Consider the following 24,515-nt stretch of genomic DNA (forward strand, 5'->3'; position numbering starts at 1 on the left):
GGAGCAGAGACAAACAGGAAGAACACAAGTCTAAACAAGCACAAACAAGCAACAGCAGATTTCTGGATGGCAAAGTGAGTTGCTATAAACTGTAGCCGCAACATTTTGAATTGCACAATCAGTTACAGGGACGATCCATGGATAATACTTAATGTTGAAATAACCAGGTCTCTTTGCAGCAATATAAATATGTGCACTAGGAACATAGTTATGCAATCCTTATGTTTGTGAGCACTTACCCATGCAAATAGTCCTACTGAAGTCAAGTTGAATAAGAATTTTGCACTCAGGTCCTTAGTACCTTTAGGATCTCAAATGGCATTGCTGATGTTAATTCAGCTGCACTGTGTCCCATGAGATAAATCAGGAGGATTATACCCATCTTACAGATGGATAAACTGGCTCACAAAAGTTTGAACAAGAGCTAGGCATAATTTTCTGATTGGGCTATCGATTAATCGCGGTTAACTCACGTGATTGACTCAAAAAAATTAATCACAATTAAAAAATTAATCTCGATTAATCACTGTTTTAATCGCACTGTTAAACAATTGAAATTTATTAAATATTTTGGATGTTTTTCTACATTTTCAAATATATTGATTTCAATTTCAACACAGAATACAAAGTGTACAGTGCTCATTTTATATTATTATTTTATTACAAATATTTGCACTGTAAAAATAATAAACAAAAGAATTAGTATTTTTCAATTCACCTCATACAAATACTGTAGTGCAATCTCTTTATTGTGAAAGTGCAACTTAAAAATGTAGATTTTTTTGTTACATAACTGCACTCAAAAACAAAACAATGTAAAACTTTAGAGCCTACAAGTCCACTCAGTCCTACTTCTTATTCAGCCAATTGCTAAGACAAACAAGTTTATTTACATTTACAGGAGAGAATGCTGGCTGCTTCTTATATACAATGTCACCCGAAAGTGAGAACAGCCATTTGCATGGCACTTACGTAGCCGGCATTGCAAGGTATTTAAGTGCCAGATATGCTAAACATTCATATGTCCCTTCATGCTTCGGCCACCATTCCAGAGGACATGCTTCTATGCTGATGATGCTCGTTAAAAAAATAATCGGATGTCTCCTGCTCTGTTTTACCCGCATTCTTCCATTATTTCATATTATAGCCATCTTGGATGATGACCCAGCACATATTGTTCATTTTAAGAACACTTTCACTGCAGATTTGAAAAAACACAAAGAAGGTACCAATGTGAGATTTCTAAAGATAGCTACAGCATTCGACCCAAGGTTTAAGAACCTGAAGAGCCTTCCAAAATCTGAGAGGGATGAGGTGTGGAACATGCTTTCAGAAGTCTTAAAAGAGCAACACTCCAATGTGGAAACTACAGAACCCGAACCACCGAAACAGAAAATCAACTGCTGGTGGCATCTGACTTTGATGATGAAGGTGAACATGCGTCGATCTTCACTGCTTTGGATCATTATCCAGCAGAACCCGTAATTAGCATGGATGCATGTCCTCTGGAATAGTGGTTGAAGATGACGGGACATACGAATCATTATCTCATCTGGCATGTAATTATCTTGCGACACCGGCTACAGCAGTGCCATGAGAACGCCTGTTCTCACTTTCAGGTGACATTGTAAACAAGAAGCGGGCAGCATTATCTCCTGCAAAAGTAAACAAATTTGTTTGTCCGAGGGACTGGCAGAAAAAGAAGTAGGACTGAGTGGACTTGTAGGCTCTAAAGTTTTACATTGTTTAATTTTTGAATGCAGTTATTTTTTGTACATAATTCGACATTTGTAAGTTCAACTTTCATGATAAAGAGATTGCACTGCAGTACTTGTATGAGGTGAATTGAAAAATACTATTTCTTTTGTTTTTTACAGCACAAATATTTGTAATAAAAAATAAATATAAAGCGAGCACTGTACACTTTGTATTCTCTGTTGTAATTGAAATCAATATATTTGAAAATGTAGAAAACATCCAAAATATTTAAATAAATGGTATTCTGTTATTGTTTAACAGTGCGATTAATCACGATTAATTTTTTTAATCGCTTGACAGCCCTATTTTCTGGACAAAACTTTTTTCAGGCAAAAAATTAGAGGTAGTCTAACTGTAATGTTTTGCCAGTTTATGTTGATTTTCCCATATTGTTTGTGTTGGAACCCCTACCCACGCCCCCCAACATTAGAAAAAATCAAACCTCTTCAATTTTTCAGTTCTAAATTATTTTTCTTTTCTTTTTGAAATTTTCTTCCATTTTATTTTTTAAAAAATTCAGAAACATTAAAAATGCTTGAAATTGAAATGGAACATTTTGTTTTGGGTCAAAAGAAATATTTATTTTCTTTCTTTCTTCAGAATAGCTAGTGAACCAAAAAATCCATTCTTTGCCCAGCTGTATCTGGACCCTAGATTTTTAGAAGTGTTCAGTAATTTTGGGCACCTCCCTTTGTGGGTGCATGGCTTGGAATGCCCGGCCTGACTTTGAGAGGTGCTGTACACCCCTGAGTCAAACTGAGTCAGTCCTAGAGGTTGTGCTTAGGGGGCATATGACTTTAAAAATTTAGACTCTGCCTCATGCATGGGACAGTGCATAACGGCATTGTCCTGGGGTGGAATTGTGCCTTTTTGAGTGCTGCTCCCTTGCTCGGGGGAAATAACTCACTGGAGCCCTTTACTAGGTACAGCTGACTTCCCCATTTGTGCCAGCTCAGCATGTTAACTCTGCCTAGTCCCTGCCCCTTTGACCCTCTCTCTGCCTCTTGCTTGGAGAAGTACCAGACTCACAGTCTGTGTTCTATCCCCCATGTTCTATCCCCTGCGCCAAGAGCAAAAATGAAGGGAGCGCTCATGTGGCCATATGGGTGGAAGGGATCTTATTTGCCTTTATTCCACTGCACAGGGTCACAGTCCTGCCCTTTGGTTTTAAGACCAGAGACAAATTTCCACAGGAGAAGCTACAGAGATTTCTCCCCGCCCCAGGGAGAGAATGTATCTGTTCCCTGTTCAGTATGTTCAATAACTTCCCAGTCAGGAAATGTATTTCTTCCTTCTCTTCCTCTCTCCTTTGGTTTGCAGTGTTCTTTGCTAAATACCTAACAATGCTCTACATTGTTCCATGTCCAACTCTGCGGTCTTTGTGCACCTTCCCCTCCATCCCTAGGAATTTCATAAATAAACCACTTCAGCCCTTGTTTTGAAAGGCTGATATTTGGGTCATCGTTTCCGTATTTGGGACCTACTGTATTTTTAATGCAAAGCAAACCATTTCAGGTGGTAGGAGATTAGGAATGCAGTGCGTGGGGAGGCTGGTTGTATGTGCAGTAGTTATAAGGAAGGGTAATATTTGGGGACTATCAGAACTGAAAGTAGCTAATCATTTGTTTATGTTTTAAACCTATTGCAAAAGGCAGCTCCTGGCATTCGTTTCTTTCCACATCAGGGTAGGTTTAGACTTCAGTAGAGGAATAAAGGAAAGACGTTACCAATTCAGATATTTGTGCAATGAACTGATTCATTTAGGCCAGGTTGCTTTTAGAAATGTTGGGCTTTAATTAATCTCTTGCTGAAAATAATGAGGACTGTTAACCCTAATCTCTAATGCAGGAGAGCATTTCTAATGCTCAGTATGAAATACTAAACAATGAGACTTTCTAACCCTGCTACTGGAAAGTTGAATGCATTCCATGATTGTAACAAAATGGCAAGTGTTTGGGAGCACCACTGCCTTCTACTAGGTGGAATTAGAACAGCACATCTATGAGTCATAGACACTATAATGCCAGCAGCTGATGGAGAGTTTCCTTCATCTTAAGTGGTAGGGGAATGTTTTCAGAGCTGGAGGAGCTAATTATACTAATAAAATGAGAACTAATTTAATAGCTGTTCCAGTTAAATATGTCTTCAGGATGTATTATTGTTGGAGTTTAAACATGTTTGCTTTCTAAAAAGGAATCACCAGCATATATTTTATATGACGAAATATTTGTGTATGTCAATATTTGTACTCAGAGTATATTTTGGTTAGAACACAACTATTTATTTTTCTTTGATTGCCTTATGTCTAATTCCACGTTTGTTCTTCAAGGTTTTAAAACCACCAGATATTCATTGTGTGTCTGTCCCATCGGGAGATCAGTCTTTGTCCTACATTCATGCCCTCCAAAAGCCATTCCTTAGAGCTCGGTCTTTAAGACAACATGTAGGACATCACCAGGTAAATGTTGTGAAATTGCCGCCAAGTTAAAGAAGTATGGGCTGGATGAATGGACTGTAAGGTGGATAGAAAGCTGGCTAGATCGTTGAGCTCAACGGGTAGTGATCAATGGCTCCATGTCTAGTTGGCAGCCGGTTTCAAGTGGAGTGCCCCAAGGGTCGGTCCTGGGGCCGGTTTTGTTTAATATCTTTATTAATGATCTGGAGGATGGTGTGGACTGCACTCTCAGGAAGTTTGCAGATGACACTAAACTGGGAGGAGTGGTAGATACACTGGAGGGTAGGGATCGGATACAGAGGGACCTAGACAAATTAGAGGATTGGGCCAAAAAAAACCTGATGAGGTTCAACAAGGACAAGTGCAGAGTCCTGCACTTAGGACGGAAGAATCCTATGCACTGCTACAGACTAGGGACCGAATGGCTAGGTAGCAGTTCTGCAGAAAAGGACCTAGGGGTCACAGTGGACGAAAAGCTGGATATGAGTCAACAGTGTGCTCTTGTTGCCAAGAAGGCTAACGGCATTTTGGGCTGTATAAGTAGGGGCATTGCCAGGAGATCGAGGAACGTGATCGTTCCCCTTTATTCGACATTGGTGAGGCCTCATCTGGAGTACTGTGTCCAGTTTTGGGCCCCACACTACAAGAAGGATGTGGAAAAATTGGAAAGAGTCCAGTGGAGGGCAACAAAAATGATTAGAGGTCTGGAGCACATGACTTATGAGGAGAGGCTGAGGGAACTGGGATTGTTTAGTCTCCAGAAGAGAAGAATGAGGGGGGATTTGATAGCTGCTTTTAACTACCTGAAGGTGGGTTCCAAAGAGGATGGAGCTCGGCTGTTCTCAGTGGTGGCAGATGACAGAACAAGGAGCAATGGTCTCAAATTGCAGTGGGGGAGGTCTAGGTTGGATATTAGGAAACACTATTTCACGAGGAGGGTGGTGAAACACTGGAATGCGTTACCTAGGGAGGTGGTGGAATCTCCTTCCTTGGAGGTTTTTAAGGCCCGGCTTGACAAAGCCCTGGCTGGGATGATTTAGTTGGGAATTGGTCCTCCTTTGAGCAGGGGGTTGGACTAGATGACCTCCTGAGGTCCCTTCCAACCCTGATATTCTATGATTCTATGAAATATTGCCATAACTGGTCATCTATTAAATATTTTCAATGACAATTTGGTTCAAGTGTTGGCCTGCTAATGATGGGCTCAGTCCTCAGCTAGACCAAGTTTACAGTCTGAACAGGTGAGGGGGAAAGGAGCCAGGGGGAGGGGGATGCTAAGCCACCTTTTTATCTCCCTGATCCTGAGCCAGACAAAACAGCCTTTGGTGTAACTGAGAGCAGCTGCAGGGCTGCTCTAAATTACATCACCAGCAGCTGAGAATCTGGAAACCACCGCAAGCTCCCATCCTCCAACGTTTGACCCTAGCATGTCCCCTATACCAAAGCAGCTTTGCCAGCTTTGTGCAATCCCAGGATTCCTCTGTGACAAATGGAATCCTCAGCTGTCCATGTAGGGCAGCTTTTCTTCTGTTGCGCAGCTTTAGCATGCAGCCAGGGGGCTGAGTGGACTGCTGTTTTGCTCAGCACCGCCATTGTAACGATGTTGTAAAGCAATCTCCATTCAACCATCTGCTTTACCATTCTTCATTCGAGTTACTGTATATTATATAACCAGATGTTTCTTTTCTAAATGATTTCCAGCAGATCATATGCCGAGGGCCATCAGAGTCACCTGAGGAAGAGGATTCTCTCCTGGCTCTCGTCAGAAATGAACTCAGGCTGGGTCCTGTTAGGTTAGCCGGGTTCGAAAAACTGCAGAGAGAGCTTAAGACTCTGGATCCCATCTCTGGATTTCTTCCTCAGTCCCAGCTGAGCTCCCTCCTTCTGAAGCATGAAGTCCCTCTACAATTACCAACTGTCAAGCGCCTCTTTGAGAGGTTTTCTGAGGCAAATGACTCTGAATTGGTATGTTCATCTGAATGTCTTAACTGGGGGAAAAAATCAATTAGTCTTTTTCTCTTTTTTTTCTTTTTTACTTATCCGTGCAAGTCAAGTAAATAGAAGAGAGAGGTTAATAAGCAGTAACTTCCTTAGCTTAGAGATGCTCATATGTTAGTTAGACTTTATTTGCTATTTGGGGATTAATCAGCAAATGTGGCCGAGGTGTCTTCTAACATGCCTCCAGTGTTGCTACTGTAATTGATTACAGTAACTGACAGCAGAAAGGAAGTTGCAATATACTGGCAATTTTGCTTATGTATCACTGCCCATAGTGATTGAACTACAGATGTAATCAGATGGGATTTTCAGAATCATTCAGCGTCATCCTAATTCTGGAAGTTTTACTCTTGACTTGAAAGGGAATCGAGTTAGTCCAACATTGATTTTTTTGCAAATCCCACCCATTGGCTCCAACACAACCGCTAATGGAGATTCTTCTTCAGCTCAGGTAGTAGAGATGTGTATTATTTTAGGGAATGGTCCTGATGTTCCACCGCCTTGCGCCTTATGTGCTAAGTATCATGCTACTACGTTCAGTGGTGCTGGACCAATTTTGTTAGTAGGTGTGCTGAAGGCGGAAACCATGTATTTGGATTGTTATTACTACTTCAGGCCAGGGGGTGGCAGCACCCCCAGCACTCCTAGTTCCAGCACCTATGACCACTGTCTGCATATTCCACTCTCTCTCATACCAGTACATTTACGTTTACATTTACAACCTACTTTGCACCCCTTTCCCGGTCCCCCCAAATGATGCCTTCTCTTGTGCAGGGGACGCAGGGGTAGGATTTGCTCCTCAGTTTTAACATTAGCACTTTCTAAATAACAATTAGCAGGAAGGCAGGCTGTGCTGCGCGAGTGCTCAGTCAGCTTAGCGGTGCGGTGGGTATTGCGTCTTGTTAGGGGTATGCTGAATGAGGCACAGGGGAGCCCTTGTCTCATGGAGTCATTTCTGTGATACTGACGTAGCCCTATAAATCAGTCCTCCGACGCACACCCTCACCCAGCTCTTCCTGCCAGATCTCCCCATACACACACAAGACCTCCTGCTGCCAAACTCTTTCTTATCCCCCTAAACGCTCGGCTGCTAATCCACTAATCCTAGGGACCTGTCTACCTCTTCTCCTCTTGCCCTCCACTGGCCTATAAGGGCCTGGTGCAAAGTCCAGTGAAGTCAGAGAAAAGACTCCCATTGATTTCAATGGACTTCATTAGTCTTAACTATTCATTTCAGGGGATTCATTATACATCATATACAAACATAAAAAGGCACAAATCCAATATTTTTCATGTGTGAGACACCTTTTAACTTTGTAAGTAAAATTAAATGTGATTTCCCCCCCTAAAGCACTTTATTTTCACTTTAATTTTCTCAGGAAGATGCAATTTAAGGGAGAGGTTGTAACAGACTGACATTTTCCTATGCCCTTTGCTTGTGTTTGTACCTATCTGTTTTTTTAGGTAAATTCTGAAAATCTGATTCAGTTTCTAAGACTAGCTGCAGCAGTTGAAATGCAGAATATCAAGACATGTGATCTGGGTCTTCAAGCAAAGAGTGTAACTTTAAAGGATCAAAGCAAAAGGTTCTATTTCTGTTTTTTTTTTAAATGTATGTATTACTCTAAACAAATGAGAAAAGTATCTGAGAAATCCTCCTTTTCCTGGTTTTCATTTGGTAAAAGTCTTGTAGGTGTTGAATTTTCAGAACGTTTTCAAGCCTGCTAATTTCACTGAGGATTCTGAAAGCAAAACTGGTTCTTCAATTATGAGATTAAAAAGCATTTTACATAGCGCAGAAGAGCACAGATTTTCTCTTGCAACCATTCAAGCCACTACGTGTTTTGGGTTGCTGATCACCTACACTACATACTGCTAGAAGCATCATTTGAGAACATGCAGACTCCCCTTTACTTAACTTTGGCAAGGGAAACAGTTTCAATTAGAGACAATTTTAATAATTGCCTTTTTATCCTTGTGTGTGTAATTGTGTGTGTGTATGTATGTATATATATATATATATATATATACACCTCTACCCTGATATAACGCGACCCGATATAACACGAATTCGGATATAACGCGGTAAAGCAGTGCTCCGGGAGGGTGGGGCTGTGCACTCTGGTGGATCAAAGCAAGTTCGATATAACGTGGTTTCACCTATAATGCGGGAAAATTTTTTGGCTCCCAAGGACAGCGTTATATCGGGGTAAAGGTGTTTATATATATATAATATGAGAGAAATGCTGTTTTGAAATCACTGGAGACTGAAGTAGTCTATGCACAGAGTAAGTACAGTACATACTCCCCCATCAACGTAACTCATCTGGATGAGAAAGGCTCCCACTGTCAGAGCAAACGATCACACTGCTGAAATTGACAACAAGGGTGTTGATAGTGACTGTGACCTTATGTGATGTGAACATCAGCACACTAGAAATTGGATTTGAGACCACCATCTCATTTCTTATAGTCCACTGAGCAGCCAACAGAGGGCAACAGACTTCTGTCTCCGCTAGCCAAGGCTGGATTTTAGAACCTGAGGCCTAGTGGTAAAATCTTTTGTAGAGCTGGGAGAAGTTTTTACCAAAACTCTTTTTCAGCAAAAAATGCAGATACAGATTGATCAAAACCTTTTGTGAATTTGTGTCAAACTCACCAATTTATTTTAATAAATTTAAATTTAATAAATTTAAACAAAAATAATAAACAAAAATTATGAAAAAATGAAAAGGACCCTTTGTTCATTTTTTAATGAATTGTTTTGATTTTTGATTCAAAATGACTTTCTGGTTTGAATTTCCTTCAATTTTATTTATTTATTTAATTTTTTTTAAAAAAGCTCAAAATCAAAACAAAACATTACCTTTTGGGACAAACAAAATGTTTCATTCAACCCAAACATTTTTTTTTTACTTTTCACTTTGCTGAAAATTTCATTTTTTTACCTTCTTTTTAAAATTTTTTTTTTTTACTTTTTTTTTTTTTTTTTTTTTTTTGCAACTGACAGACAATCAAGAAACTCAGTTACTGATTATCTTTTACTCTATTATCAGTCCACTGAGCCACCCCTTCTACTGTACATTCCAGTCACTATGTGGCACAGCAGCATTACGCAGTACCAACAATGTAACAAAGTTAGGAGCCATACACAAGTATGTCATTTTATTTACACACGTATTAAGCTATGCTCTACCAGAAAAAGTCTGAGGCAAAGATCAGGCAGGTATTTATGATATAAAGCCGGCAGCCACATGAGCTCACCTATGCTTTGATCAGATCCTAAAAACAGCGGGCCTCGTTGATTACTGAATGGGAAACCTCCAAGGAAACCCCAGGAAGCATTATTGGTGATTCAGTAGATGGCTCTCCTTCTTTCTGAGTCAGTATTGAACCATGCCCCATCATGGAGATAGGAGGCATTTAGAAGTACCATCTCTTAGGTGAAACAAAAAATCCGAGGTGCGTAAACCATTAAAAAAATCTTAAGGCCTTTTTCACATGAATCACAGTGTTAAACCTGATAATCCAGCCAAAAGGTAATTATGTTTTCCTTACCATGGCATTTTAGCTGGATTTGCTATTTTTCTTTGCTTCCTACCCAAGCCTGTTTTGTTCTGTTGCTGTGATCAGTTAAACAGCTGCCCCAGAACACCTCAGGGGTTCTATATGGCCTGGGAGAACACTTTGGGATCCTTTGTGGGGCCAGGTGAACTGGAAAGTATTATGTATTATTTTTATGGTAATCTCTATATTTTGATCCTCCAGCTCTCTGGCTCCTGAAGACCCATTACAGATCTTGAAGCAAATATTGGAGGAATATAAGGGGGAACTAGACATGGAGAAACTGAGCCTGAGTTTTCAAAAAGAAGATAAGTCTTTCTCTGGCCTTCTCTCTCTCTATGAGGTAAATAGGCCCCAGAACAGGGTTCAGTCTAGTCATGTAATCACAGGTAGACCGCTCTCATTTAATAGCAGTGTAACACACTTAAAGCCATAGATGGACCATTTGTGTCAGTTATACGCATAGATCCTGTTACTATTGCAGAATGCATTTCAAAGCTATATTTTTATGCTTAAAAATAAGAAAAGAATGTGAATCCTTCAGAATTGGTCTAAAAGGATATGTCTACACTGCAATTAATCACTGGTGGCTGGCCCATGTCAGCTGACTTGTGTCACAAGGCATGGGCTGGAGGGCTATAAAACAGCAGTGGAGACATCCAGGCTTGGTCTGGATCCCGGGCTCTGAGACCCTCTCCCCTTGTGGGATCTCAGAGACCAGGCTACAGCCCAAGCCTGAATGTCTGCACTGAAGTTTTATAGCCCCACAGCCCAAGCCCCACAAACTTGACTCAGCTGACCTGGGCCAGCCCCAGATAGTGCAATGCAGACATATCTAGAGACCCAGACTTTAAGAAGTGGGGAGACCCTCAAAAACCACTGAAGTCAATGGGAGGTGAGAACACTTGATACTTTGCAGAATTTGCTGGGCTTATATTGCTTTTGGTTACTGCTCTGCAGTATTCCAACAGCAGTCATCCCACGTCTTCGTTAAGGTAAAAAATTGAAAGTCTGTGGAGTGGGAAGAGCTGGAGAGCGGGATGGGTGAAGAGGCTAAAAGCTAAATCCTGGATTTGTTATACTTTGTGGCGTTTGTCAAGTTTAGAGCATTCCTATGAGACTCCCACAGGGTTTAAAATAATAGAAAGGCTTTAGAAAACAGTACATCATCTTCAATGATAAATGACGTGCCTCATGCCTACAGGTTGGCTTCTTGGAAATTCAGTGGTGAATCTGAGATGAGTTTCTAAGCAGAGTGAATGCTTGAGGCTTCATACCATTCAGGAGGCAGTAATGAGCAGTGGGCCATGGTGTCACAGGTCTGAAAAAAGGAAGGGATGAATTAGATGAACTGTGATGAATGTTGTTCAGTTTGGGGGTATTCAGCACAGAATTCTGAGCTCATCTGTTGTTGTTTTTTAAAAAAAAGATTTATGAGTTATGTTTAAGAATTATTGTAGAGCTGGTTGGAAAATGGGAAAAAAATTTCTGTAGAAAATTTCATCTTTTGTCAAAAAAACCCACCCAAAAACCTGAAAATGTGTGGCAGAAAACTGCCAAATCTGCCCAAACTTTGGGGTTTTCAGCTTTCCAATGACAAAACAAAAATGTTCAAGGAAATTGGATGCTTTCTGTGAAAACTTTCATTTAGTTGAAAACCCATTTTCCATCCAAGAAATGGTTTTGAAGGAAATTTTTCAGCCAGACCTAATTCTTAATAAGATCTGCTGGTAATTTTTTTGCACAGTCACTTGATTCTGCTTGCAGAATTTGCACATGGTGTTTAGCGTGTTAAATGACTGCAAAATCAGGCTCACAAGAAGAAATGGCTCAGTCCTGGTCACAACTACATATGTGTATATGCTGTTTTACTAGACTGTTTGAAAACACTTTGCCATGTATCTTTTATACTGGAGCTGATGGCTGTGATGTGCACTGGATTTATAATAAAATCTTCTCCTCTCAGTTGCTTTGCCATAGATAATGATACCCGAAATTTCAGTGGGAAATCTTATCTTGTTTCCAGATTGAGACTGTTTGCCAGAAGCATAGACTAACTCTAACTCCTTTATTGCTGGAAGCTTTGCTCAACAACCATGATTTGTGCAAACAAGGCAAAATACAGTAAGTTTTTAATACCATCCAGACTTGATCATTCCTTCTAAAATAGACATTTGATTGTACAGGGTCAGCCTCACACACAAGCTACAAAGCCAGTTGCTCTGTGCATGGGGCTCTCCCATCCCCCCGTTTTAGGTGTGTCATGGAGACTTGCAATTCACAGGCTGGCCCAATCTTCGCTCTGGCAGAGACACTGAAATGGGAGATCACTCACTGATTTTCCATATCCCCTTCCTAGGGGCTTGAGCTCCCACTCTTAGTTGGGACCTTGCCAGTTATAAGATCAAAATCGGGCTGACTTTGGTCACAGATACAGGGTAGAGCTCTTCATAGCATGACTGGAAAGAAGAAACCAACCCAAAACCCTTTTCACATAAGCAGAACTTAGGAGAACCTTACAACGAAATCAAAGTACCTTAGCCCATACGAGGCTAATTTGCCCTTAGCCTGCAGCAAAGACCTTAACCTAACTGTAGAGGAGTCTGTGTGGATTCTCATGTCTTGATTTAGCAAGACTCTTTTGGCTCTCAGCAAAGCACGGATTTCTCAAGGCTTACCTTCCAATGCTGTACATGTCACAGCACGGTGTGATGAAGGGCACCTTCACTCCTATGACCTACAGTGAGGAATTACATTTGTAAAGGATAAACTCTTCCACACACATACCATCTTTGGCTAAGGCCTAGCTTGTTAAATTAAAGCCATTTTGTTAAGGGCTTTAAATGCCACTTGCCCATAGACTGAATTACGTCCCTTTAGAGATTAAAAAATCCAATATAAACAAAATAAATCTAGGAAGCTGAATGCATGAATCATTGTTTTAGTATATACTGTCCATTCTAATCTGCAGTCCAATTGTGAAGCCATTCGGGAGGCTGTTTCTCAAGTAATTAGCAGGAATCTAGCTCTGAGCCACTTTCTGATTAAATGTGCTTAAAATCAATAAAACACCATGAGTGATTACAGTCACGTGAGATTAGCCTTGTCGAACAAAGCAGAACAAGTTATGTCCTCTCTGTAACTTGTCAACAAGAAAAATGGGGGCTAGGAGGAGGAATGCCTGATATTTCTATGCAGATTTTTCTACCTCTCTTCTTTAATTTATTTTTCCTGGAGAAGTGAGGTGATCAGTTCAGTTTCTGGAAGTTACAGGATTGGGGAGATAAAGCTTTTGTAGCACCATCAAAAAGCCGCCGCAGATTAACTCAACTGGTGGAAATTGGCATAGCTCTGTTGACTTCACCTCTCTGCACTGAGGATGTGGCCCATAAAGCCAAGTTTGTGTCCATCCTTTGCTTCAGCTGTAGATAGATAGTATTTTAAAAAATCCTAGAGCTGCAAAGTGCCCTGGCAAATAGAGAGTCTGCCCTTTGGAAAATGTTGTCCTGAATGTGTAGACAGTGCATCATGTGATGTATTGCATTTATGTGCACAAGCTAAGCTTCATGCTGGTGATTGTGGTATGCTCTGCTGCATATTTATAATGTCCTTTCTTTCTTTATTTCAAAAAACCTTTTCGTAAATTTATTGTTTATTTTTAATGATGTCTCTGACCTCCATTACGTAGCTCTTGGAAGTCAGACTGTTTGGGGTTTGTTTTCAAATATTATATTTCATTTAAAAATGTTTGCGCATGCAGGTGGAAGAAGTTTGTGGAGTTGCTCAAGAAAGCTCATTCTGATGCAATTCCTAATTTGCCTGTTCCTGTGGGTAAGTGAAGTGACTGTCACTTTAAATCACACCAGGGAGATATAACAAGCACTGTGAAAACACTACCTTTTCCAAGACCAAAGATCCCTGAAATATCTTCATCCTACATAGTGAGCTTTTTTCCAACAACTGTCCTGCTGTTGATAATGCCACCCTGTCAAAGTGCCATGCTGAGCATTGGCCTTGTTTTTAAGAAATGAAAAGGTCTCACAAGTCTGGAACCACAACAAAGAAAAAAACCCACAACCAACCACCACCAAAGCAAGTTCAGTAAATGTTTCTCTTCACTTTAAAGAGCAGTACAATGTATATTCTCCAAAGGGAAATTGTGCATAATAATTGTGCACTCCTGGATCCATGCTGTCAGTACAGGAATTTCACTAGTTTGATATTCAAAAGCTATTCCTCTCTCTCTCTCTCTAGCAGGTAGCATGCACCTATTTGGTTGCATGTAACCTCTCTTTTTTGCAGGTTTTCCAGCTACTGTTGCAGAATTTTCAACTTAGAGAAAATGAAGAAATAGTGCAGCGTATAGGCCAGATCTGAAGCTGGGATAATTGATGTCACTCGAGTATCCATAAGGGAGCTATCCTAATTTAAACCAGCTGAGGATCTGGCTCCATTATGCTCAGAAAGTAATTATCCTGGCTTCAAAGAAGACATGGGGCCTGTTGCTCCACTGCCTGACACCTTATGTAGGCATTTACACCAGTGCCAAGTGGGTGTCACCTGCTACCAAATCATGAGACTATTTTACATTCACTTTGCATTGGTGCAAACAACAACACATGGTGCAGGTCAATGCAGAATCAGGCCCTTTCCATGCAGAGGTGCTGAGCAAGCACATCAACGTCACTGGGAGCTGTTGGTGCTTGGCCCCTCTGAAAACAAGACCCAGAGTTACAATGGCGAAATAAATGCAGTGTTTCAGGGACAATCTAGCCACTAATTAAGGATCTGTTGTTCAGGTAGATTCCATTTGGCTTGCGCATCTGTTCAGGGAGTCTGCTCACCCTATATTCTAGCCCATGTTTGGAAATCTTCAACATGTTTCTCTTGTTCCAGTTACCTACGCTGTCTGGGTACCATCGGGGATTCATTTTCAATAATCTTTTCCTGTGTTTACTGAGGAGTGGTACTTTTTTAACACTCTCCTTGATCCCACAGTGTAATCAGCCTCACTCAGAACCGGGGCCGGCTCCAGGCACCAGCTTGTCAAGCAGGTGCTTGGGGCGGCCACGCCGGAGAGGGGAGGCACGTCCAGCTATTCGGCGGCAATTCGGCGGACGGTCCCTCACTCCGGCTTTTTTTTTTTTTTTTTGGCTGCTTGGGGCGGCCAAAACCCTGGAGCCGGCCCTGCTCAGAACATGTGTATTTTGCCTGTGTCTGTTGCTCATTTAATAGCCTACAAAATGCTAGCAAAGCACAGCCGTATTGCAGATTTCCCTTCCAAGCTCCACTTATATGCTATAGGCCAGGGATCGGCAACCTTTCAGAAGTGGAGTGCCGAGTCTTCATTTATTCACTCTAATTTAAGGTTTCGTGTGCCAGTAATACATTTTAACGTTTTTAGAAGGTCTCTTTCTATAAGTCTATAATATATAACTAAACTATTGTAAAGTAAATACGGTTTTTAAAATGTTTAAGAAGCTTCATATAAAATTGAATTTAAATGCAGAGCCCTCCGGACCAGTGGCCAGGACCCAGGCACTGTGAGTGCCACTGAAAATCAGCTCACGTGCCGCCTTTGGCACGCGTGCCATAGGTTGCCTACCCCTGCTATAGGCCAAATTCTAGACTTGGATGCATTGATGGGGCTCTCATTGAAATTCATAGTAGTGACTCACAGGCATGTAAATCCAGAATTTGGCCTAAGTGAGCCAGATTAGGAGATGAGTACATGGGAGTCTAATTAGGCATAATTTACACACTAAGAGATAGCAGAGAGCAGTGCAAATGGCACAAATTACAATAGCCCAACCTTTTATATTTGTAGCTACTTACACTTTCCTGTTAGTTGCTTTTGCTCCTACCAATCCTCCCTTCTAGGCTCTTGGTAGGTGAGTCAAACTAGTTTAGACTCACTAAGATTCCAGGGACAAATTCTAAGGAGTTGTGTAAATAGGTGTAAGTTACACCTGGGTAATGGGCTTCATTCGGAGGGAATCTGTGAGTGCAAGTCCAAGTAACTTGCACACTGAGGGGGCTAGAAGCAATTGTAAATCACAGCAGCTTAGACTCCTTTAGATTCTTCTGCGCACACTGACTAACTTCTGCATTTTGATCTTCCTGTCCAGAGCTTATTTCAGACAGTTAATTAGCACATTCTTGGCTGTCAGTAGCTGGACTGTGCATTCCTGAGAGGCACATGTTTTATGCACACAGATAATCACCAGAGCATTTATGTGCATAGATAATCACAGTAGTTTATAAAAATTCACTTGGCCCTGATAATTACTCTAGTTTGCTTTTTCTCTTTCATTTGTCCTAATATGGTCTCCTACTTCCCTGTCTAACTTGATTGAAAAAAAAACAACAGGTAGATTTCCTTCAAACTCATCAATTCCTTTTGGTTCTACTGAATTTTTGATTGGCTGTAGTCACAAATCTTTTTGGAGAACCAATATATCAGGTGAACCTGAGCTATATTTCAGGACAATGGTTTTGTGCGAAAAACATGATTGTTTCAGGTAAGTTTTGCTTTGAAATTTCAGATTCTTTCAAAGAGAAAAACTGGGATGAAGACAGAAATTAAAAAAAAAAGGTGGAATGCCTAGTTTACAAAATTTTCCAGGATATGTTAATACCTCTTTATAGTTTGTCCTGTTTGGAAAAGCTATTTCCAAACTGTAGTGTGAAACAAAAATTATTCATTTTAAAAGACTTGAATAATATATAATATATAATTATTAATAATATAATATAAACAAATAATATAAAGTCTAGTTGAATAATTAGTGAAGATTGTCTCAAACCACAAAATGTATATTCCAATCCAGATTTTAAAACCCCAAAATATCTGGGGTGTTTGTAAGGAGGGGTTTGGTTCAGCTAATGACTATTTGCAAAATTTGGATCCAGCTCCACATTTTGAATGTCCTCAAGCACCATGATGGGTGAGGTTGGATCCATCATTTGGATTCGGGCCCAGCTTTAATAATGAATGTGTTTGCTTATATAGAGGCAGCTGGTTTTTGAGGGCTACTTCTTCCTGCTTCTGGTTTTTCAAAGCTGAAATGAAGGCTGGATTGTGAGCTATTGATAGGGACCCTACACTAATCTAATAATCCTTAGAAAGTGTTATGGGGTTTTTAATATTCACATGATGGCCATACCCTGTGTTCCTCCAATCATAATCATAGCATAGAAGCATATTCAGGATTCTAAGTTTGGACATGAACCTATGACCATCTGGTTGGAGACAAACCAGCTGTCTGTTGAACTATAAACACCCTTCATTCATGGTGATAATTCATCTTTCCTACCATTGAAATTTTATGCTGCAATCCATCTTGCGGTGCATAAATCAGTGTAATCTCCAAATAGATGGATATTAAGCAGGTATTGGAAGAGAATTGATTTACAGTACTTAGCCAGAGAATCATGTACAAGGGCTTGAATTTTAAGCTGTAACAGAGTAATTGTGAAAACTCAGGGACGGGTTGGGCCTGCTAGGCATTGATCCCCTTGCATAGAGGAAAGCTTACTGGAGTGCGTAGGTGTGGGGGACAGAGAGGAGAGACCATGCTTGCCAAATAATCCCTTGATGGGGTGCGGTATGTGCAGTCCTTTGTAGCTGGCCAGCTCTGGAAAGTGAACACACGTGAACTAAAACGGGGGAAAAAACTGGCCTCTCAAACCCTTGCACATTTTACACATGCTGGATAGGACACATACAGCAGTAAAATAAAAGATGGTAACAGAGATTAGAAACTGGGAATAAACACCACTCGTAACAATCTAGTGATAGGTACCCAGATGCCATGGTAATGAACAGGATTCGAGAAGCTGAGCCAAATTCTGCCCTGAGGTGTGTGTCTATCACTGGAATTGCATGGGGTCATCACAGAATTTGACCCAGTGGGAGTGGAAAGGATACCTACAAAGGCCAGATTTTCCCTTAAAGAGCGGGGGAGAAAGAGGAGTTTTAACACCACTCTTGGCTGCATTGTATGTCTGTCTAAAATCTTGAATTTTAAAAAAAGTTCTCATAAAACTATAGCAAAGGCAATGAATCGAGGCACAGAATTCACCAATGCAAAGTATTGAGATAGATGAGGGTTATGAGACAATCGACTACCCTTGTATGCAGTGCACCTGGGAAAACTGTGTAACAAGATGAGGGTTTGAGCCTGTTCACCCCACAGAGAAGGGCACATATTTGGTAAAAGTAGGGGAAAGATTTTTTATGATTCTTTATGATTTTTTTTAAAATTAACATTAAAACTCTATCCTTCTCCACCCCCTCCAACACCTAAACGCCTGATCCTGCACTCAGTTACACCAATGTAAATCCAGAGTGATTCTATGGTGTTAGGTAGAGTCAGTATGGATTTATATATGTGTAACTGGTAGCAGAATCTGGCTCTGGAGACTTTAGGAGCATATGGGACCCTAAAGTGTGGCAGGTGCTGTTTGGAAAATGGTACTCACAGAGCCCAGCTGGTAGCCACAGCTGAAATCTGCATAATCGAAATCTTCAGACTCAGCTGCTGTGCCTGGTTCCATTTCCATGGAAACAGATGCAGAACTGTAGAAAATTATGTACAGGTGTTTCCATTAAAAGGTCATTCTTAGCCAACAGCGATGACACAATGGTAACTGACATGCCTCAGTTAATTCCCTGTATTTAGAACAGGAAATGGTGGCCGTCTCTTAGATATCACTGGGTAATAGTTTTTGGCAAATGCTGCTATTTCATTAATGGCAACCTCTGTGGGTGCTTTATTAACACACTGTTTTTACAGAATCCAGGCAACACAGATCTGTTTTGGCCCATATCTTTGTGCCCTCCTCTCCATTTCTGCCCAAAGCAACCTTGCATAAACTCCTAGTTCTGTCATAATTTCCTTCAAATGGGTCTCCCAACCATCGTTCTGTTAGGGCTGGCTAGGAAATGGAATGTTTCTCCGACAGGAAACGTTGACATTCCAAAGTTAGAATGAATCGGCCCAGAAAGTGGAAATATTGGAAAACTTTACTGGATGAAACGTGGCAAAATATTCCATATCAGAAATCTCAAAATGAAAATTGGTGGGCCTTTAAACATGGCAACATATTTTGTTTTAATTCTCATGATTAGAAACTTGCAAAAAATGTTGTCCACGTTGCTGTGTTCTCACTCAAAATGTTGATGAAGCCAGGTTTCCAGACAGGAATATTTTTGTGTGAAAAATTTTGACCAGCTGCACTTACTACAAAACATCAACACAATTCTGACTGCTTCTTTGTTGAAATTCACTCGGCTTGAGCTGTGACCTACCTACTTTACATCGATTGGAATGTAACTGCCTGCAAAGCATTTTGTGGTTGCTTTGCATGAAAGATACCATACAATTGACAAGTTGTGTTTCTGCTGTGATTGGTTGCAGCTGGGCTGGATTCCTGTGTGACCCACTTGAATAGAGGGAGGGATTTCTCACCATACACTGAGGGTGCAAAGCAGTAGCAGAGCTGCTCTGTGGAGACTGCTCCATCCCCATTACTGGAGAATCCTTCAAAGTCCTTGCCCACACAGGGATCCCCTCCAGAGATACTCATTGAATTTACGAAGGTGGTACACAACCACCTCACTTGCGCAGCAGCAAAGTACTGGTTCTCAATGGTGGGGGCAGCTTTTGCCTATGAGAGAAGTTAAACTTACTAGAGTGATTGAAAAACTAAAAGTAGCACCTTCATTCCCTGCGCAGTGGTGGGCAAATTGAGTATCGAGATCATCAATAACAGCCAGGCCAGTTGGGCATTTGAACCCAAGCATTTGGTCATATTTTAAAAATGTACTTGAAAGTGTGTATTGCACTAAGCACTGGTGACATAGTCCTTCATGTTTATTCAGGCCCTGATCCAGTGCTCAAGTGAAGTTATTTCCATTGACTTCAACGAGCATTGCATTGGGCTCGTAGTTGCCAAAACCCATTGTTGTGATTATTTTTATGGAGCACCTAGATGCAAGAAATTCTTACGAATGTTTCCATTTTAGGGGGATTCAAAGAGGAAATCGGCGATGATGTGGCTGCCCGTCTGGTATGCTCAATAGAACGGATATAGCCAAATAGCTGATAAGTATCTTTGGTTGGTATGTTACAGATGATCTTTTATATAACGGTCTCTACAATGGAGAAGGCAAGTCTGTAACTTGTTTTTTCTTAATTAATAAACCAAATATTAATATCCAGTCAACAGCATGGGCCAGACCCGGTGCCTACTGAAGTCACTAGTGGTTTTTCCTGGCCTCAATGCCTAAAACTCAGCCCAGCAAAGCACCAAAGTGCATGTGTAACTTTAGCATATGAGTACTCCCATTGGTTTCAGTGGAATGACTTTCATGCTTAAAGTTGCACAAGTTAGTGAACTGGGGCCCTATGACTTAACGAGAAAGGACATGCCCAGTCTTTCCTTTGTGTTCGGAACGCTTGCATAAGTCGGGGAGCGTCTGTATTTATTATTATTATTAAAAGTGACCCAGCCTCTCGCTACACTTGCTTCCTGCTGTAAAACACTTCAGAAAATAATATCAATATTGGCCGCCCAGGTGAAAGGAAATAATGACAAAATCCCCTCAGTCTTGGCTTGAGAGCTGTCTTCTGACTACTATTGCAAATGAGGTTGTGGAAAAGTGCAGTGACGCTACATGGTATAACAGCTGGTAGCCAAAGCTAGACAAATTCAGAGTGGAAAGAAAGCCTACATTGTTAACAGTGCGGGTAATTAACAACTTACCAAGGGTCATGGTGGATTCTCCATCACTGACAATTGTTAAATCAAGATTGGATGTTTTACTAAAAGATCTGCTCTAGGAATTATTTTGGGGAAGTTCCCTGGCCTGTGTTATACAGCAGGTCAGACTAGATTATCAGAGTGGTCCCTGCTGGTCTTGGAATTGATGAATCTATGAAAAAATACCTGCTCCTTGGTAAGCAATGGGGTAACCACAGCTCAGCTTCCTCAACCCATCCCGTCGTGACTATCAGTTGACAGAAAGGAGAATGCCTGTGGGAAGGGAGCGCTCCAGAATCACTGGGTTTCATCCCAGGCTAGGGGATTTTTGTTGTTGTTGCTTTGTTTTTAATTTCCTTGTGATTTAATATTTGGTCGTCAATGTGATTTCAATGGGATTTAGGCACTTAAGTAACTTTAAGGATCTGGGCTCCATAATAATCCATATTTAAGAACTTCACTGTGGATTTAGGAGCCTAACTTTACACTCCCAGGTTTGAAAGTTTTGGCCCATTATTCCTTGAGGGTAAACACTTGCTGGGCTGTGTTTCTGCTGAAGCCTCCACCAGCTGGCGAGGGTGTCTTAAGGCTATCCAGACTTGGAAATTGCCCTGACTTGGCCTTTGGTGGTCAGCAGTCAGTTCAGTGCATACCCCAGAAGCATAGACAACAGGTACTGACTGGGCAGAAATCGACCTCAGTTAGTGAATCCAATGCTTGCCCTAGTCTACATGTGGGGGTCAGCACAAGTGCAGCTTTAGCAATGGCTAAGTTGGGGCTATTTCCGGAGGTAGACAACATTCTAGACCAAGCCCACGACTGTGGTGTTCATAGCTGCCTTAAACACAAAAGTATTCTGTTGTCGCTAATAGTTTTAATCTTACGTTTCCATTTAAATTTCTTAGTAGTGACTTGTGACTGAACAGCAGGGACTTAATATTCTTTGCACTCGCCATTGACTGAAAAGAATTCTTGTGTGGAGGAAACCACTGCTTTAGACTCCATACAGTGCTATCAGTTTCTCAATAGGCCTCATTCTTTTGCTTGACACCATACCATAGATTATTGTGGGTGGGGACCTCCCTGGCATAACAAATTGCTTTTATGGCACCCCTAGTGGAACAGGATGCTAATTAGCCATTCATCATGAGACTCCGCCATTGAGAGGAATACTTGCAGAAGGGAAAGAGAGGAACTTCACAGATAACTTTAAAAATAGCCATAGTATGAACTGTTAAAACAGAGAGGGGATGGTCAAAGAAAAAACTGAATGTGACTAATTTGTTCAGTAGCCAGGGAATAGGCAGGAAATCAGGGAAGGGATCTGAGTTAGCAAATGTATGCTGGCTGTCTTCAGGTCCCACCTCTAAACTATGGTGAGTAGGTCTGAAAATAACCTGTTGTGCCAACTTTGCGATGTAGCCAGTCACTGAAATGCAATGCACTGTAAACCTAGCCTGGCAACTGTCCCAGTGAAGTGAGGAAGCTGGTTATCAGAAAACCCATTAAGTGAGTTCTGGCCAACGCTGGGCCTTGTTACGTTTTTCCTTCCAAGTAAGGATGGTCAGACTGAGCAGGAGGGGTGTGCTGTGCTGGGCAATGCCTTGTGGTGGAATCACACCAGCCTAGGAAGATTTGTTCTACCTCCATTCACCTCTCCCTAGGATCAACTCTATCTTCCCTCTGTAGAAAACTATTAGTGGTTAGTCTTTGATTTACATCGTTCAGTCCTTTCCTTTGCAGGAAAACACCAAAGAGCATGAAATTCTTGCTTCCAAGACTTGGGCTCGAAACTATCCCGCCACTGAAGGAAAAGAAAGACCAGCGATCCAGTCTTTCTTCAGTCCGACTGACTCCAGTGACTCTGAAGAGCAGGAGGCCTGGATAGACCGGTTCAGAAAACTAGAGAGAGCTCTTTATTTGTGTGATATAAAAAACACAGGTAATGTTTTAAAAGACAGCCTGTAGGCTTTACTCAATGGACCACCCACCTGAGTAAGGGATCAGAGCTATTATTTGAAAGTAATTTGCTTTCTAAAACACTCGAGGTCAGATGGATGTCAGTTTGGGTTCTATTCCCAGCTCCACTATGAACTACTTGCTTGATACTGGACAAGTCACTTAAAGTCTCTGTGACTTATTTTCCTTATATGTACAATAGAGCTAATAATACTGCCCAATGTCAGAGGGGTGTGGGGTGCTTTTGAATATTCTGCCAAGGAGTGCCATAGGAATGCCTGTGAATAAATACATCTCAAAAGAAAAAATATTAATTACTATTGAAGCCAGAAGGAAGGGTCTGAAAGTCGGGTGGGTCATACTCTGCTCTTGGGTGCACATATGGGCTCCTTTGGCTTTACAAGCTATCTGCTGTCATCTCCATTGCGGTTCCTCCCTGCCACCAGCCAGACATCCTGATAGATCCCCTTAGCTCCTTGGCTCGTTCCCACCCTGAGGGAGGGCTGAATTGGGCAGGCTGAGGACAAGGATTGTTGCCAGCAGGCAAGAGGGGTTTTGCACCAGTAAAAGATCCCATCCCATCCACACTGCCTAGTGCCCAAATGGCCTGCCTCCTCCTAACACAGCCTCTGCTCCTGGCTGCACCTTAATGTTTAAGGACTGGCCAGTCTCCAAGCTGTTAAATACCTGATGCTTAGCCAGTGTCCTCGGATTAATGCACAGATATTTGCCAGGCAACGACTGTACCATAATAGAGACTGTACATAACAACATACCTCTCTTTCGCCTTTGGTCACACAAACACACATCCAGTCAAGAAAGAATTTCACTGGCACAGTTAGGCAGGGCAGGGAAAGGAGAGGACTCAACTGTTCCCTTTTGGTGACCAGTCTGCAGTGGTTGGTTTGTTGGTTATTCCCTGGCTCTGAATGTTCAATAATTTCCTATCCAGGGAGTATATTGTGACTCTCCATAGATCTCTCTGTTTCACCAAGTCTTTTGCTAAACATATAATCTTGGTCTGCTATGAGACTTTTCTGTAACTTTCCACCCTTCATCTGAATCACACTCCACAGTGCTCAAAGATGAGCTTGAATCAAACGTGCTAATATTTAGGCTCCTTCCCTGTACAGGATACTCACCTGGCTCCCATCACCAAAGTCCTCTTTGGTTTGCTGGACTTTGCCTTTTTGGCAAAATGAGGTACATGCTTTGAGTACATGCTAAGTAACAATTTACTATGATGGCTTCTTTCATGCCTCTTTGACCCTCTTATAAATGGGGAATATATAACCTTTATGATATTTGGGAACCATATTCTAATAAGAAACAAGAGTCATCAAAGGGTTTGATTTTGCCAAAGGAAATGAGTTGATAATCTGTAGAAAAATGAACCCGTTTTTTTTTAAAGTCTTTTTTTTTTTTTAAATGTAGGCATGCTGGAAAAGGAAAAAGCAAAGCGTCTAATCCACAACTACAACCTCATCTATGATCTATCCCTGAGTCCTCTGAAAATTGATCAAGCTTTCCGAAACTTCCGTTGTGGAGAAAACATGCCATTGCAGCCGGTGCTGCAGTATTTAAAAGAGTTGTAACAAATACTTACTAGACCATTCTCACGAGTTCTGTTTTTCACCCAATGTCAAATGTCTCTCAGACTGAATGTTGGTGATGTCCTAATTACTACAGCCTGTTAATAACTCTCCATACTCTAAAAAAGAGGAAGCAAAACCAGAAACAGCTGAATCTGACACCTGAGTGAAATGTTAATAAAGCTGCTGGGTTTGAAATAAAACTAAATGGCCATGAAGAGTCAGGGCTTTGGCTCTGATACTTAGAGATGAGCTCAAGCTTCAGAACTCAGAGACTGATGTCGTTCTGGATTTCTAAACCCAAAGCCTGAGACTATCTGGACTGGAATTCTGGCTCCACTCATTGTAAAGATAGCAATATTTGGATGAAGGGCTACATCTGGATTTTGAACACTGTCCAGGTGTTCAGTAAAAGCAGCAAA

General features: G+C 41.2%; 1 protein-coding gene across 1 annotated transcript in view; it reads left to right on the top strand.

Moving 5' to 3' along the window:
• LOC113407373 (uncharacterized protein C1orf87-like) overlaps positions 1-24,096 on the top strand; it is a 48,774-nt gene extending 24,678 nt beyond the window's left edge. The window contains exons 3-12 of the mRNA XM_029912392.1: positions 8-74; positions 4,088-4,216; positions 5,915-6,178; positions 7,676-7,797; positions 9,980-10,118; positions 11,802-11,899; positions 13,536-13,606; positions 19,806-19,849; positions 22,286-22,484; positions 23,936-24,096. Of these exons, the coding sequence (XP_029768252.1) occupies positions 8-74; positions 4,088-4,216; positions 5,915-6,178; positions 7,676-7,797; positions 9,980-10,118; positions 11,802-11,899; positions 13,536-13,606; positions 19,806-19,849; positions 22,286-22,484; positions 23,936-24,096 (1,294 nt within the window). The remainder of the gene's footprint in view (positions 1-7; positions 75-4,087; positions 4,217-5,914; positions 6,179-7,675; positions 7,798-9,979; positions 10,119-11,801; positions 11,900-13,535; positions 13,607-19,805; positions 19,850-22,285; positions 22,485-23,935) is intronic.
• Positions 24,097-24,515: the final 419 nt, after the last annotated feature.

The sequence above is a fragment of the Terrapene carolina genome, unplaced genomic scaffold (genome assembly GCF_002925995.2).
Source record: "Terrapene carolina triunguis isolate 2854851 unplaced genomic scaffold, T_m_triunguis-2.0 Scaffold211, whole genome shotgun sequence".
Taxonomy (NCBI): Eukaryota; Metazoa; Chordata; order Testudines; family Emydidae; genus Terrapene; species Terrapene triunguis.